Source organism: Carassius gibelio, chromosome B20, assembly GCF_023724105.1.
Source record: "Carassius gibelio isolate Cgi1373 ecotype wild population from Czech Republic chromosome B20, carGib1.2-hapl.c, whole genome shotgun sequence".
Taxonomy (NCBI): domain Eukaryota; kingdom Metazoa; phylum Chordata; class Actinopteri; order Cypriniformes; family Cyprinidae; genus Carassius; species Carassius gibelio.
The window spans coordinates 28,599,994-28,616,958 of NC_068415.1; the positions used below are offsets into that span (position 1 = coordinate 28,599,994).

A 16,965-nucleotide genomic window follows, 5' to 3' on the forward strand; every position below is an offset into this window, starting at 1 on the left:
CATCAAGATTCTTTGACTCAAAATGGTTCTTTCTCATCGACCTAACTTCAGCCAACCTACTGGTGCCCCAAAGTGAACAGGACTCTCTTTTGAGATGTGCAAGTATCAAACTTAGTCTTATTAATTGATACATTAAGTATCATTTGCACATTTTACAAAGGTGAAAAGAAACTGATGTTTCCTTCAGGCTGAAGATCTGCTAAATATCAAATTGTTACCATAGCTTCATGTTTTTATTTCTCTTCTCTTTGCTGCTTAAAGGGTTAGTTCACCCAAAAATCGAAATTATGTCATTAATAACTCACCCTCATGTCGTTCCAAACCCATGAGACCTCAGTTTATCTACGGAACACAATTTAAGATCTTTTAGATTTAGTCCCAGAGCTCTCAGTCCATCCATTGAAAACGTATGTATGGTAAACTGTCCTTGTCCAGAAAAGTAAGAAAAAAATAATCAAAGTAGTCCATGTGACATCATAGGGTCAGTTAGAATTTTTTGAAGCATCGAAAATACATTTTGGTCCAAAAATAGCAAAAACTATGACTTTATTCATCATTGTCTTCTGTTCCGTTTCTGTTGTGAGAAACACATCAGTTTATGATATCCCCCATTATTATGCCCATTATTTATTCATTTTCCTAGAAACCCTTTCTCAACACTCTTTTGAGCCACTGGAGGGAGCTGGGCTTAAGTTTCTCTCTTTTAAGACAGTGCTGCTCATAGCCTTAGTAACAATTAGACCTGTGAGTGACTTACAGGCTTTGTCTGTTAGCCCATCATGTTTGCAGTTTGCTCCAGGGTTCACTGCAGTTTCCTTTCTTCTTAACCCAGCTTTCATGCCTAAGGTACAGTAGTTGACTCATATAGGTGCCCATCTACTGAAATTTCAGCTTTTCACCCGCCGCTGTTCTCTTCTCCGGAGGACTAGTTTAAGTGTTTATGTAGTTAATAAAGTCTTACTTGTATCACACTTGAGGTTGTTCCTTGTTTTCTCATAACTGGAGTCCCTAATCATGCAGATTTTTGCTACATGCTCTGAGCAGTATTGTACAGTAAAAAAGTTATTTTTCTTAACCAGTAAATTAACTACACTTACAGTTTACTACCCTTACTGTAAATGAAGTTGCTCCTATTGTAACAGCTGTGTGTTAATTAAGTTCTGACACCCCTTTGTCTCAGATTGTTTTCTGTGTCCCACACTTGCTTCCATTCTGCAATTGGTCAACATTGGCTCAGGATGTGATTATCCCAAATAGTCTAGAAACAACCTAGCTGTTGACTTTCTTCTTCTTCTCTCTCTCTCTCTCTCTCTCTCTCTCTCTCTCTCTCTCTCTCTCTCTCTCTCTATATATATATATATATATATATATAAATGAGCATGATCAAACATATATTGTGGAGTGGAAACTAGAAAAAACTAAAAAGTTGCCCTGTGATCTGGTTACCAACATTTCAGAGAAAATGAATCAGTGTCAAAAGTCAGACCAATGAAGATTTTGGTATGGATGTAGCCTAGGATCATGTTAGGATCAACAGCACACAGTATATACTAATTAATATTATTAATAAAATTAATTAATAAGCGAAAAGTAAATTCTTTTAAACCATGAAATAACACATGGAGGTATAGTGACCAAAATCTTCATATTATTAATTCCAAATTTAACTTAAAATATCTTCTTAACTATTGTGTGGTATGGTTTCAGAAGACTACTTTTATGCCACTGGAGATTGAGTCCATCCAGATAAAATAATACCCTTTCACAGCATGAGAGTATGATGATCATTTTTATTTTAGATGAACTATTCATTTAAAGCAACATAGAGATTTTCATTAAGCATATTATTTTCACAAATTGGGAATATTGTACAGTTCTAAAACAAAAGTTGGAAACTTTATAGATGAAGAGACCAAAACCGAAGAATGTGAGTCTGCAAGACCTCCATTCCGAGAAAAAAAAAAAAAAAAAAAGATTATGTTTTACAGAGGTCTTGAGGCAATTAAAGTGTGATTCTGGTAACTGCCTGTTTTCTCTTTGAGTGAATGGAGCAGTTCTTTGAAGTGGTAAGTCTAAACAAAATTGTCTGGATTTAATTGTGGCCAAATCAAACAAATATCTCACCTGTTTTTGCTATAGAAAGGAAAATGTTGCCTCTATAATGTGTTTACACAGACTACAGCTTCAACTCTAAATGGCAAAAAAAAAAATATATATATATATATATATATAATTAATACTTTCGTCAAGTTGTTGTTTATAAAAGCATAAAAAGACAACAATGGGCTAATTCACAGCCCAAAGCTGGAACAGGTAGACAGACATCAAGTGGAAAAGACCACCCTGGTAAATTAAACAAACTCTATGACAGTGAACAGGCCGTTATTTTACACCGCAATCCTGGTTGGCTCACCTCAACCTCAATCCAAATAATTGCACCACATTACATTGGACATGTGTGCCAACCTCATTCTTTAAGAAAAGCAATCACTCAATTTGTCTTTCAAGGTGCAAAACCATGAAAGCAAACTAGGGAAATTAGTTCATTTCTCTTAGAAGAGATTGAACCTTTAGAGTTCAAAAAATAACCTTTAAATTAAAAAATGAACTTCTAGCTATCAAAAAGGTTCAAAGTTGAACTTAAAGGTTCTATGATGATCCACTGGTTATTTGGCAGTTATTTTAAGAACCTTTGTTGTGGTAAAAGGTTCATATTAGAACCTAGCATATTTAATTTTTGAACCTTTTCTAAGATGTACTGTAAAGACTAGACTGAGTACAGTTAGAACACGATTTGCTTAACTGTTACATTAGTAAATTGTTAATTTACACACTCAGTATTAATTTACTCTAATTTAATTTACTCTGTTAATAATTGTGATGTCAGATGCAGTTGTGGCAACATGGTTGATACAATTTTTCATCTGTATTCATCACCACCTCACATATGTCTATGTGATCTATCTATCTATCTATCTATCTATCTATCTATCTATCTATCTATCTATCTATCTATCTTTCTTTCTTTCTTATTAGTAATTGTTTTATTATTATTATTATTATTAATATTACTATTATTATCATTATATAGACCCCTTAAAGTTTGTAAACATTGCAACGTCTCCAGCTGGGCGGTATGCATAGATTATTTAACCTGATATGAACTGTGCACTGCAAACACGAGCATTATTTATGATCAACTCCATCCTGTCTTTACGCCGTATTGCATTCAACCACAATTGTCTTCTTGATTTCTGTGAAGGAATGTCTGCCCGGATCCGGTAAAACTTTAGTTTTGAAACAAAACTTCTGTTCCTTCTATTCTGGCAGCCAAAAACACAACAAGAAGACATTTTAAAGTCAAAACCTCAAACTTTTAGTGCATCTGCTATGAGTTCTGCCTTATGTTTTGCCTTCAGCTAGAGTGGTGACGTCACAGTGACGTAGGCGATTAAGGGGTCTATTGTTTCGATATTGAGAATAAAAACAATCAAAACATATCCATTTAAACCAGGGCGAAGGTTTCTGGGCTTAATAGGCAAAGTTGCGTAACGCAACGCAAAGCACTGATTCTGTTACGCGCAAGGTCAGAGGCCACACGGGAAAACCGTTACAAACATTCAAGCGCAAACAACAGCAGCACTGAGTGGAGCAGCACGAATATCTGAGGTAAGACAACAAAACCTTTCAAACTATAACCTTTTTGAAAAGCTATTAAAATAACACGTAATGTCATAACTGTGTGTTACATAATGAATAAATGACGACGTGCCACAGAATTAAGCACACAAGATGTTAATGTGGCCATAATATTAAGTCATTTTAGTCATCGAGTTAATTATTCTGCATATATCATGGTTACTAAAACACCTCAAGACCGTTTCTCAGATGTTTTATTTCAATATATTTGTAAAGATTTTAGCCTGCTGGTTACAAGAGCACTCGTGTATTGATTATTTACACCAACAGAGGGCGCTGCGAGCTACACTGATTGCTTGGTAATGTACTGCTTGCCACTTCATTCATGAAGAACTGAATGTGGACGACAGGAGGACGCTATTATCATAATTTCTCAAAAGAGGCACGTTGTCCCTATAAAGGTAGTATTTTCGAATTAAAATAATACTGTATGTCCTTTATAACTGCCTTTCTAACTCTAAATTTATAAATATAATTGTATGACTTATGTTGTTTTAACAGATACTGAAATTGATGGAGACACTTTAATGAACACACCACGAGTAAGTTACTATTATACACGTGTTTAAAAATATGTGGACACCTTTACTATTATTGTTAAATATTATAATAATTTAATGGGATGTACGGAAGAACTTAGTGACTTTGACATTTTCTTATATTTATGCATTTAGTTGTTATTACAAAGCAATTTTATTGCATTCCCTTTTTTTATTTACATTTAATTTAATTAGGAGTGATGGTCAGGTCAGATGTCTACATATCTACACCACACTGTAAAAAATCCAACTCACAAAAAGTTAGACTAATGATTATATTTTAGTTAACTGGACAATTAAATGCAAAAATGTTGGCATAACTAGTGAAAAGACATTAGTTCAACAATCATTGGACCAACCTAGAATTGATTGAAAATTCAATTTGTAAATTCAAGTTAACAAGCATACAAGTTGGGTTGGAGGTTTGAGCAAGAGCACTGTAACGACCATGAAATTGGCGCGTGTACAATGAAGCGCGCCAACACCGAACAGACAAAGGAGCCTAATCCTAACTGTGGTGGATACGGTGAATAAGCTAAAGCCCCAAAAAAGTCAGCATACTCCTTTAACTTGTACTTATATTGCTCGTTTTGTAACATGTTTTGTGTTAACAATTTAAAATGTTAAACATAGAACATTTAAAGTATTTAGGACCGGTTGAATGAGATAGCACTTTGAATGTGTTTTTTTTTTTTTTTTTTTTTTTTTTTTGCCTACTCATTTAATTACTTTTTTTAAGAATGAGTATGGCTAAAGTTACCAATGTGTTGCTGCTGGTTTGAAATAAAACCTTGACCAAAATATCAAGCATGTAGTAGTTTTTTTTAACCTTGTGATGCTGTTTAATAACACATTTTTAGTCAACTGAACGTACTTTATTAAGTCAAGTGAAAATAACATTAAAAGTTGAAATTACATAACAAACGTTTTTTTAACTATAAAAACTCAATCAGCTGAACAAAAGATCTTAAGTTGGGAGACATGTGACCTTACTCAGTGAATTGAGTTAAGTGAACTAATTTGTTTAAAAGTTGAGTAAACTCAAAAAAGCTGTGCAGCAAATTACCTTGTAATTTTAAGTTAAGTCAATTTTTCTTTTTTTACAGTGCATACTAACATGCACCTTTCTGCAAACTTTTTTGTAGGACTTGTTGATAATCCACCTGGATCAATCTCAAAACAACATATTGCTTGTTTGTAGCAAAAAAAAACAACAACTTTAAACCAGATATACAGGACAAAGCAAACAAGATCAAAAACAATTCAAGGTCTGTTTGATTAAATGCAAATATACTGTACATGGTAATTTCCATGCATTAAGTTTATAATTTTAGAGAATGGTGAGGTTAATAATGTTTCTCTATTTTCAGGTATGCAACAGGTGAACATAACAAGTTGTCTTCAGCCCTTGTTACCAAATACATGTTCTTGAGATAAAAGACTGGCAAGGATGTGCTTTAAAACAAATAAAAAAAGAAAGATCACCTTTGATTGATGTTGAAAAAATGACATTTGTTGCAGGTTCAGCAAAGTAAGAAAACAGATTAATTTTACCAGGAGTCCAAAAAATATCGCAATCATTGTATAGGTAGGTTTGCTAAAAAATAAGTGACACTTCAATACTTACATTTCTATTATCCTGTGAGAATGTTTCATGTATATGTTTATTTATCTATTTTGCAGATGGAGGAACTATCTGGTCAAGATTTTTATCAAAAGAGGCCAAGGTCAGTTGGGGTAAGAGTCACAGACAGAGTCGGGAGGCACAAACAGAGATCAACGAGCAGAAGAGCAGCTGGGAGATATTGTTACTGAGCTGGATGAAGAAAAACTAATCCGATTGATTTGGCACACAAAGGTAATAAATGCACTGGTTTGCATGAACAGTAAAGCTAAGAATCCAATGATCAAAAACATAGTATGCCATATTCAATTCAACGAATTTTCAATTAAAGGTCTCAATGGTTGCTGCTGTCCTGCTGTTTCCACTTCTATTAAACCAGAGTCTGAGATCTCTTTATGTCATCAGTGAGGTGAGTGTATCTATAATTTGTTCTTTTTCAACCCCTTCTCTTGGTTATGATTTCTTATAAACATTTGTTTTTAGAATGAGATTATTCTATAGTTTGTGTCCATGCATAATTTAGTTTTTCATGACCACTTGCCACCCTCTCTATTATCTCTTGTATATTATTAATATAGTTTACACTGCCTCAGTGTAAAAAAGTAAAAAAAAAAGTAAAAGACTTATTACAGATTCATTTTTGGAGTCGTATTATATATAAACAAATGTGTGTGTGTGTGTGTACAGACCAAAAGTTTGGACACACCTTCTCTTTCAAAGAGTTTTCTTTATTTTAATGACTATGAAAATATGAGTCACACTGAAGGCATCAAGGGCCATTTGACCAAGAAGGAGAGTGATGGGGTGCTGCGCCAGATGACCAGGCCTCCACAGTCACCGGACCTGAACCCAATCGAGATGGTTTAGGGGTGAGCTGGACTGCAGGCACAAGGCAAAAGGGCCAACAAGTGCTAAGCATCTCTTGGGGAACTCCTTCAAGACTGTTGGAAGACCATTTCAGGTGACTACCTCTTGAAGCTCTTCAAGAGAATGCCAAGAGTGTGCAAAGCAGTAATCAAAGCAAAAGGTGGCTACTTTGAAGAACCTAGAATATGACATATTTTCAGTTGCTTCACACTTTTTTGCTATGTATATAATTCTATATATAATTCCATGTGTTAATTCATAGTATTGATCAGTATGAATCTACAATTTTCATAGTCATGAAAATAAAGAAAACTCTTTGATTTAGAAGGTGTGTCCAAACTTTTGGTCTGTACTGTATATATATATATATATATATATATATATATATATATATATATATATATATATATATATATAATACTAAATTTCATATCAACTACTAAATATTGTTATAGTATAACAACATTATTTTCTCCTTGTTTAGGAATCAGATACACCCAACCCTGTGCTGTTTATTAAGGGACATGCCTTGGATGCAGAGTCTCTTTAAAAAAAATGATGGAAGTGGAGGAGGAGGTCTGTGAAGTAGATGATGTGAACACAGCTCTACACTTCAACTTCAACACTGAATATGCTTCAAAGTTGAGAGACAGCCTGACATTCACTGAAAACTGTGTAATGTATCATAAAGCCAAAACCAATATGCCACCCACAATGGCCAATTATTATAATAATTTTTTTAAATTAATGTATATGTATATAAATGCATGATATTTATAGTTGTTTATGTACAGTTTGTGTTTGTTTGTTTGTTTGTAATACATATTTATGGATGATTGCTGTTTATTTATTTGTGTTTGTTGGTTTGCTTGTAATGCATATTTATGGATGATTGTTGTTTATTTATTTGTGTTTGTTGGTTTGCTTGTAATGCATATTTATGGATGAATGTTGTTTATTTACTTGTGTTTGTTGGTTTGTAATGCATATTTATGTATTAAACAGTGTATGGACAATCATGGTGTTCTGACATTATAGTGGAATTGGATTAATAATGTATAACAACAACAACGTTATTGCTAGCTAGAAAAGGGTTCATAAAGGAACTGATGTGGTTCATTAATGCACCTTTAAGTGAAGGTTCCAATTAAAAAATGAACCTTTAAGGTTCTCCCACAGTTGCAATCTCCAGGAACCTCAAAAGGTTCATTTTTGAACCTTTTCTTCTAAGAGTGTTGCAAAAAAAAAATAAAAATAAAAAAAAAATACAGACACAGAAACTGAAAGTGCCATTGGTAGTATTAAATACATTAATATCAAAGAACATATCAATCTATCCTTGAAAACCAAAAATGTATCTTGTCTCAAACATTACAGGCTTATGTTCTCATCTGATAGTCTCAGTTCAGTAATAGCAATAATATTTTTTGTTTAGTTGTCTTTTATGCCCCAGCTGTATAGTAGCAAAGGAATCGAACCTCCATCAGGAATTGCTGGTCCCATCTGGTCTATTTTTGGCTGCAGTGTATTCAAAGTTATATATATATATATATATCTGTCCACCTTTCAAGCAAGCACTCTGAGGAGGAAGGAATGTTGCGCTCCAAAGTGGGGCGGCAGCCTCAATTGGCGCACTGATTTGGCTGTAATTTCATGTGATGGTGCCTGACGAGGCGAGACGGAGGAAAAATAGATAATGTGATCAAGACTGGACAGACAAGCCATGGAGGAATGTTCCTGGATGGCTAAACAAACCCACGGAGTGTGTGGATTAGAGCATGGCATGAGGCACTAGTCAACAGAACTGAAGAAGGTGAAGTGTCTCAATTCTGTGTGTTTTCAGGGACATATTTCTGATACCCCACTATGGAACACAAATACATTTGCAAAAATTGAATTTGAATGATCAAATTATCATAATTTAGGTTTAATCCAACACTGAAGACAACACTGCTTTTTAGTAAACAACAATTCTTTGTACAGCAATATATAGAAAAGCCAAATTTCTTTCTTTCTTTCTTTCTGTCTTTTTTCCCTCCCAATTTAATAAAAAAATAATACAATTACATGCATAGCCTTTAGGGTTTGGTTGGCCAAAAACCTGATTAATATCCATGACTGAAGGCTATATGTTAATGAAAATTACTGCATATACATAGACTATATTTTTAGAACATCATACAACACATGGGATAATTTTAGAACCTTTAGATATTAAAAGATAGTTTGAGTATTATTAGTACAACTAAGTACATCTAATGAGTGTTCTAAAAAATAACTTTGGCAGGATGGTGCCGATTTACTGAGCTGAGGATAAGAGGTTTAGATTTATCTATTTATCTACTGTAACGTTAACCTACATGAAAAACCTAAGTGTAATGTCAAATTTATAAGTTTTATAAATGCTATAATTGCAAATTGATCATGTATGTTATATATGCTTAATGTACCAGTTAATAAATTGTTCACTATTGTTTTTGGTTAAATTAGTAATAACATTCTGTGGTAATAATCTGTGGTTCTCACTTAAATTTATTAGATTTGTGAATGTTCAGATAATTCTCTTAACTGCCAAAATGTCCATAAAATCATAACACAAGCACACAAACACAAACAAAATAGAAAGAAAGAAAGAAAGAAAGAAAGAAAGAAAGAAAGAAAGAAAGAAAGAAAGAAAGAAAGAAAGAAAGGGAAAAAGAAAAGAAAATAATGAATACTTACAAGAATTCTGTCTTTGGGGGAAACGTTGGAATAACATCTATGTTCATACATGAGACAACGAATGCTTTCCATTGGGAACACTCGCAATTTCGAGGACATGAATTCGTATATCCGATCACACACACAACTGACAGTAACATCGACAGTACATTTGTCGCCATGATATAAAGAATAAATGTATTTTCTTCTGTTGGAAAACTGCAGTCTCTTCACTCGGTTTTGGACCATTAAACAGTGACACAAACACTGACAAGCACTTTAAAAGCCCAGCTTGATTGAGTTTAAGAGTCAGTGAGAGTGAGAGAGTCTGTGAGTGAGGCGGACGCCTGATGCGCCCTTGCGGTTTCTATGGGAACTGAATAGTTGTAAGCAGCCTCTCGTTTACTAATAATTTCGTGGATTAGGTTTATCATGATATCATGATATACAGACGAACGGTTCAATATATATATATACATATAAATAAGTGTGTGTGTGTGTGTGTATAGCTAGCCTATAATAGACAGTTCGGGGGGTTTCGGTTCGGTAAGCATTATAAACCGAGCGATTCGTTGTACTAATCCTATTTGAAAAATAAAAGAGCTTAAAGTGTGTGAAATACAATGTTCTCAGTGCTAGCCCAAACAACGTAACAGCCCCCATTGGAGGGCTGGACATGATTAAATATCAATATATGTCAATACAAATATTTTTTTCATAGATTTTTTTTCTTCTTCTTTTCTTTTTTTTTTTTTTTTTTTTTTTCCAACGGATAATTTCTCGATACTGAAAAAAAGCTTGGTTAAATACAGCCCAGCGCTGGGTAAAATATGGACAAACCCAGCAAATGGGTTGTTTTGACAAGGGTTGGGTTGCTGCCCAGAAGGTTGGGCTAAACATTTAACTTAATGTTGGTTGTAACACACACACACACACACACACATGAAAGGGATAGAGAAAGAGAGATAGAGGGAAAGAGAGAGAAACCCAAAAATATTTATTAAATTCTTATAATTATTTCCCACCTGGTGGAATCATTCCTGCATTAAAGTTTTTTTTTTTTGTTATATAACAAAACATAATATATAAGTTCTCATACGTAACAGGTGCAGCGCGAGTGTCAAAACTACAACTCCCATGATTCATAGCGTTTGTTGTTTTCCTGTTAGGCGGCCAGTTTAAGTTGCCATAGCAGAGGATGGCGGTGTTTTACGCTGATCACACAAGATAACCGTCAAACTGCTGGCCACACGGGTAGGGGCAGGTTTATGTACGTTTTTTGTAGTTTTGCATTTTTGTGATTTGGCAATATATTATACATACGGACATTACTTTTTAACAAAGAAACTATGTAAGCACGAAGCTAACTAGCTTGATACTTTACCGTAAACTGTGCCAAGTCGAGTGTTCACAAATTTGTTTACATAAAATTGACGATTCCATCAACTAACTTAGACCAGTGATAATCGGTCTCAAACATTAAATAAGCGGAATATTTTCTCGCCTGTTGTAATTACACACGTCTATCAGTTAACTTAGGCAAACATATAAATTAATGCTAGTGTCAGGGCTGGTGAAGTTGGTTTCTGATTTCAGATTATTGCTGTTAACTATTTTCATCCTTTGGCTCTTGTAAGCATGGACTCCTCCAGTGAATCTGACACCTATGACAGACACACGGGGCATCGATCGCGGGTCAGAAAGCGCCGAACGAGGCCTGAAAGCGGGTTTCCCAGGGACACTCATGTATCGGACATATCTGACAAAATTGACACTTTAGCAAACACTCTAAAAGTAAGCTGTTTTTATTCATTGCACGTGTACACCTGCTCGGACGATTTGTGTTACCCTGTCAGATTTTCCTACCTCCCATTAAAACAGATGGTAGCATTAAGTTGATAGCGAAAATTTTTACCTATCAGATTTAGCTCCAGTATGATATTAATAACGTGTGAGGCTTTATTAACATGTACACCTAGCTCAACCCTAAACATACCCTCACAGTAGGATAAATACAGTGTTGGTAGCATAATCTGCCAGGTAGCCTTATTTGTCAGAACACAGGCTCTGCTGTGTAGAACAGGGATTGCTAGGGTCTTTTTACATGCAAGCTTGTGTTTTGTGCAGGACACAAGCCGAAATCTAAACAAAGTAGATCGGATGTTGGGACAGTATAAGGAACACACAGATGACCAAGCTGAAGCCATGGCAACAGTGAGTATTGATGCACAAAATTGTATGGGATTGTCTCTGATCTCAGATAAGGGTGTTGTGTTGAGACCATGCCCTGTGTTCTAGCTCAGGGAGAGCTTGGAGGAGTCCATCCAGCATCTGCAGGCGCAGCAGCTGAGGAGTTCACCTGGTGGTCGGAGCACCTCCTTCTCCACACTGCACACCAGTGACCTGGAAGATGGCAGTGCCAGAGGTACTAAACAAGCTGTATATTGCTTGTTTGAATTAGTGGAAGCTTGTCAATACATTAATTATTTGTACAAGTTATTATTTGTAATAATGCTAATAAATTATATATAGTATATTCTTTACACTTCCCACTCAAAAGTACTAGTTTAAACTATATATAACCAGAATATATTGTTACACTGTTGAAATACTGTATACCACAATGCACTGTTATCTCCTTCTATATTTATTTTTATTTCAATGTACAAGATAAGACATTTTATATAAAATTGCATTTAACTTTCTTCTTTTACGAGATAATTGCTGTGTCTCGTTCCGACGGCAGTGGCTTCCTGAATTCGCATTTGTCAACCATTTACATTGATGCAGCTGCCTCATTTCAGAAAAGTGACCACTACATTCCATAGTAAGAAAGAAATTACAATAATTGGCAGAATAAAAGTAAATTTGTTAATAGTTACTTTTCTGAAATAAGACATCTGAGTAAGTTTTGACTGCCCTGACTGAACCATGGAATGAAAAAAATTGAGCTGCATTAAGCTAGATGATGGCACTGTTGTCTTCTGTAGAGCTGCTTTACAGCTGAAATGCCTCTTGTGATGTTGACACTGGTGTTGAACTAGGGCCAGTTGCTTAAACTTAGTCACAGTTTTAAGACTGTGTCTTAAGAACTAGTTTGGCCAACTAGCAATTGGCAAGGGGAAATCAGTCTTACGTTTCAATACAAGTAAGAACAAACTACCTTTTCATAACTTAATTAAAAAAGTTATGACCAGTCTTATAGAGAGAAAAAAAAAATAGATGACTTTTTAAGACTAGTCTAAATGCAGCTGGTTCTTGAATAGAATCAGTATTGAATCAAGCTGAATGACAAAACTTTCACATTTTTCTGAATTGAATTTGTTTCAGATTGATGAACTTCAGTTATTGATCTGAAATAAACCAACACTGCACTGACTTGAGCTAAATAATGGCACTATTGTCTTTTAGAGATACATTACTGCAGAGTCTCTATAATTGATTTTCCAAAATGGGTTCTGATTATCTTTTTAAAGCTATCTTTTTTAATCGACACAGTATTTTATGAAATGCTATAAAAAATGAAGGTGGCTTGACTTGTCTTGACCTGACCTATGTGGCCAACAAATGCAGTCTGGAAGGCGCAGCCTTTAAAAGATCTCTTGTCTCTTGCCCTGTAGATAGAAGACACTACCTCCCCACGTCCCCTCTAAGAGATTATGGCAGTGGAGTCACAGGTAGCAGAAGACGGTCTAGATCTGTCGCTGTGCGTTTCACAGACTCCGCTCAAGCTGAAGTGCAGGTATGCATCCAGAGACCCGGATTTGTCTGAATTGCAGGATAGGGTTTGTGTTGCACTATATATCCAGCAAGCTGGCATGGTATTCAACAACATTGTTTAATATATTGTATTGTTTAGTCATGCTTATTTGAAAAAAGCCATATAAATACTGACTCAAACTTTCTCATTTAGTTTAAAAATATATATTATTTAATTACACACACACACACACACACAAATACACACACACACACACACACACACACACACACACACACACACACACATATATTTAAATTGCATATACATTTTGATGGATGCAAACAAAAGATAAGACTATTTATAAAAAAAGAAAAAGAAAAGTTTCTTTTGGTTGTAGAATTTTATTATTGTGATTTTAACCATGGCTTCTTGGGGCTTATTGCATTGTAACGTGAGGGGCAATGCTGTAATATGACCATATGACAGCTTAAAATGTTATCTGATCTAATGAAAAAATATACAAGATAAACAGGTTTCCTTTCCAAATCAAATATATATATATATATATATATATATATATATATATATATATATTTAGAATAATAATAAATAATGTAATTTTGCAGTTTGACAACAAACACATTGCAACCATGCTTGAGACCTGGGGCCCGTTCTTCGTACGTCGCTTATTACATCTGAGATCAAATGACACATCCAAGATGATATCATCGTGCTTATCATGATCCGGCTAACTGGGTTCTTCGACCACACCTGTTGTATATGATTAGTATCGCTGGATTGAGTTATCTGAGATAATTGCACGTTCATGTGTTGGCTTAAAAGGGGATATGTATCGATACTCGAAACCATGATCAGCAGTGCAGCGATTGGCTGGTGGCAAGACGGCAATGTAATGACGTCATATAATTTAAAACGACACCTGACGAAAAACTTGACAAATTTCTGGACTTTTATAAGGAAACAACCAAGCACACAAAACTACATAAATATTATAATAGATACATGAAACAGATAATATACAGAAACAGAAAGATACATGTTTTTATTTTATTAGTATTTTTTACATGATTCCCAATTATTTAGATTCGCAATTTATACTAGTTGTGCAGTCTTTACATTTTTATTTCAATGTAGAAATTATCTATTCATTTAATTTTATATTTGGACAGATTTGTTACGTGACAGCATTAATGAAAGTTTCTTAAGGGTCAATATCATGTTATCTGCATCTCCTGTGCTCCATCAAGCCACTCTTATAATAGCAGTCATCACTCAAAATAATGCACAACTCTATTATCTGTATAACATGTGTGTAAGACTCCAATACAATTATGAAGTAATAATTTTATGACAAATAAATATTTCAGTGAGTAAAACTGGCTGTGTATGCTGTTATGGACTACACATCATTTTTATATTATTTTTAAATAATTTTTTTAATGATTATTATTTTAAATTATTGTCCCTGAATCAGTACGATACTCTTGTAATAAAGTAGCGGTGGTAGCAGACATATTTTGAGTATCAGTTCTGGTTGAAAAGAAGCAATCTAATCCTGTTTACATGAAATAAGCCTGCTCCCGAGCAGGTTTAAGTTTAAGGACCTGTTGCTATGACAGCAGCTCTGGGATGAGCTTCGAAGAACCAAATGATCCAAGATCACGCCAAATTGTCAACATTCAAATCTAGCTAACTGAGTTAGCGACGTACGAAGAACAGGCCCCTGGAGCCCGTTTAACTAAGGAGGTTCAACCAACTCTGAGTTTAAACTTGAGCTCCGAGTTGACTTACGCTGAGATGGGAAACTCTTGAGTTTTCGGTTACAGAACAGCTGAAATGAGGTGGTTTAATAAACTCTACATTGACTGACTCTGAGTTAAGCACGTGCACCACAACTATAAAAAGACATTATCTATGGAGCGCTGATATTACGATTCACCATGGCAACAGCTCCCGCCAAAAAGCCGTCTGCATACTTCAGACTCGATACAAATGTAATTCTTCTCAGTGTTATAATATCACAGGTGAAAACTGGCACAATGTTAGAATAATGAACTAATAGTTAATCATTTTATGGTATCTCATGGACAAGATATATATATAAATAACAATAATATTAATAATAATATTTTAAGTGCATTTTTCTTATTTTACATATGGTCTGCCAATAGAGTAAGAAAAATACGGCAGTGGCTATTTACACTAAATGGAATTAACATACTTTCTTAGCGATAGACCCTATTTACAGTAGGCTAAGTTCAAACAGCTCTACATGTAGATGTTGTTTACACTTGGTGAAAATTGTGATATATTCTATTTACCATGTAAAAGTAGCAGCTCTTTGCAATAGGTTAAGTGTAAATAATAATTAGATGCTATTTATACTGGCAGATACATACTAGGCATATTTGCACCTCAGTATTGTTGTACATTAACAGGATGCAATGATATCCGATTGTAAATTATTATATTAAAATTATAAATACTATTATCATTATTAAACACTTGTTAGGTACTGTACTTCCACTTTTAGATCATTTTCTTCATTTAAAAAAAGTCTAATGTGATGTGGAAAGGTGAGAAGAACGAGCTCAGCACAAGCTGGACTCGAACCCCGTCAGTCACATTACAAACTAGTTTTCCGTGCCCAACGTGTTACTGCCTACCATTTACTTTAAGATTATTTTTATTTCCACACGTATAATGTGTGTGTGTACATATATATATATATATATATATATATATATATATATATATATATATATATATATATTTGTGTGTGCATTGAAGCAACTGCCATGTGAGTGGCTGTTTAGATAATTGCATTAATGAGAAATTAAACCGGTGTTCCTAATAATCCTTTAGATGAGTGAATTATTACAGTTATGTTTTGTTGATGTTCTACCCAATGATGATCCTAATAAAAAGTGTTATAGTGTCTTACTGTTGGACCTGCCTTGGTTACCTTATTAGGGTATACTATTTCTAAATTTGCTGAATAGCCCTGTAAATGTGGGATGTTTAATCAAGGAGGGTTTTATGGTAAAACAAACTGAAATTCTCATTTGTTTCTATAGTTACTCATGATTATCACCCATTTTTACACACACACACACACACATATATATATATATATATATATATATATATATATATATATATATATATATATAGTTTGTTTTTTAGCTTGCTTTGCCTTTATGTATGTATTGGACAACTTTTTTTTTTCATTTGTAATGGTTCGTTATCATTGACACATTGTGTGGTTCTCCTGCATGTTTGGTTTGTTGTTAATAAAGATGGTTACTTTGGAAAACTCCAGTGTCTGGCTTGCATCCACATCGTTACAACGCTAGCAGTGCCTTAGCAACCAACCAGAGCAACCTCAAAAATAATGCTCTACCAACTACTCAAAACTATTTACTAACTCCATAGCAATATTATGGCAAAAATCCCAGCACAAGCAAACACCACTTATATTAAAATCTAATTCCCTGTGTTTTTCAGATTCACTCATTGCATCAGTCCCTCAGAGACCTAAAGAGTGATCAGCTTCGGATTGGTGATGACATTGATAGAGAGATCAGGAGAAGAAACAGGTACTTTAATGTTTCAACCTGTCAAAAGTTTCTTGTCTATTGATGATAATAAATAGCTTGTGTGAATCTGCACACATACACACTCTGTTTTGTTCTTTCTGCCCCTCAAAAGAACTGATATAGAAACCAAGAAGACACTGGAGAGTCTTGCAGGCCACATAAAGGCATCACAGAAAGAAGAACCCGTAAGTGCTGATAATGTTACAGTATACA

At 34.4% G+C, this 16,965-nt stretch overlaps 2 protein-coding genes across 4 annotated transcripts in view; one reads left to right on the plus strand and one right to left on the minus strand.

Moving 5' to 3' along the window:
• Positions 1-9,698, minus strand: part of tshr (thyroid stimulating hormone receptor) — a 60,014-nt gene extending 50,316 nt beyond the window's left edge. The window contains exon 1 of the mRNA XM_052585874.1: positions 9,451-9,698. Coding sequence (XP_052441834.1) covers positions 9,451-9,611 — 161 coding nt within the window. The 5' untranslated portion in view covers positions 9,612-9,698. The remainder of the gene's footprint in view (positions 1-9,450) is intronic.
• Positions 9,699-10,543: 845 nt separating this feature from the next.
• Positions 10,544-16,965, plus strand: part of LOC127983650 (centrosomal protein of 128 kDa) — a 122,912-nt gene continuing 116,490 nt past the window's right edge. For all 3 annotated transcript variants that reach the window (XM_052585859.1, XM_052585860.1, XM_052585861.1), the window contains exons 1-7: positions 10,544-10,683; positions 11,067-11,223; positions 11,557-11,643; positions 11,728-11,854; positions 13,050-13,171; positions 16,661-16,752; positions 16,865-16,937. In XM_052585859.1, the coding sequence (XP_052441819.1) occupies positions 11,068-11,223; positions 11,557-11,643; positions 11,728-11,854; positions 13,050-13,171; positions 16,661-16,752; positions 16,865-16,937 (657 nt within the window). In that variant the 5' untranslated portion in view covers positions 10,544-10,683; position 11,067. The remainder of the gene's footprint in view (positions 10,684-11,066; positions 11,224-11,556; positions 11,644-11,727; positions 11,855-13,049; positions 13,172-16,660; positions 16,753-16,864; positions 16,938-16,965) is intronic.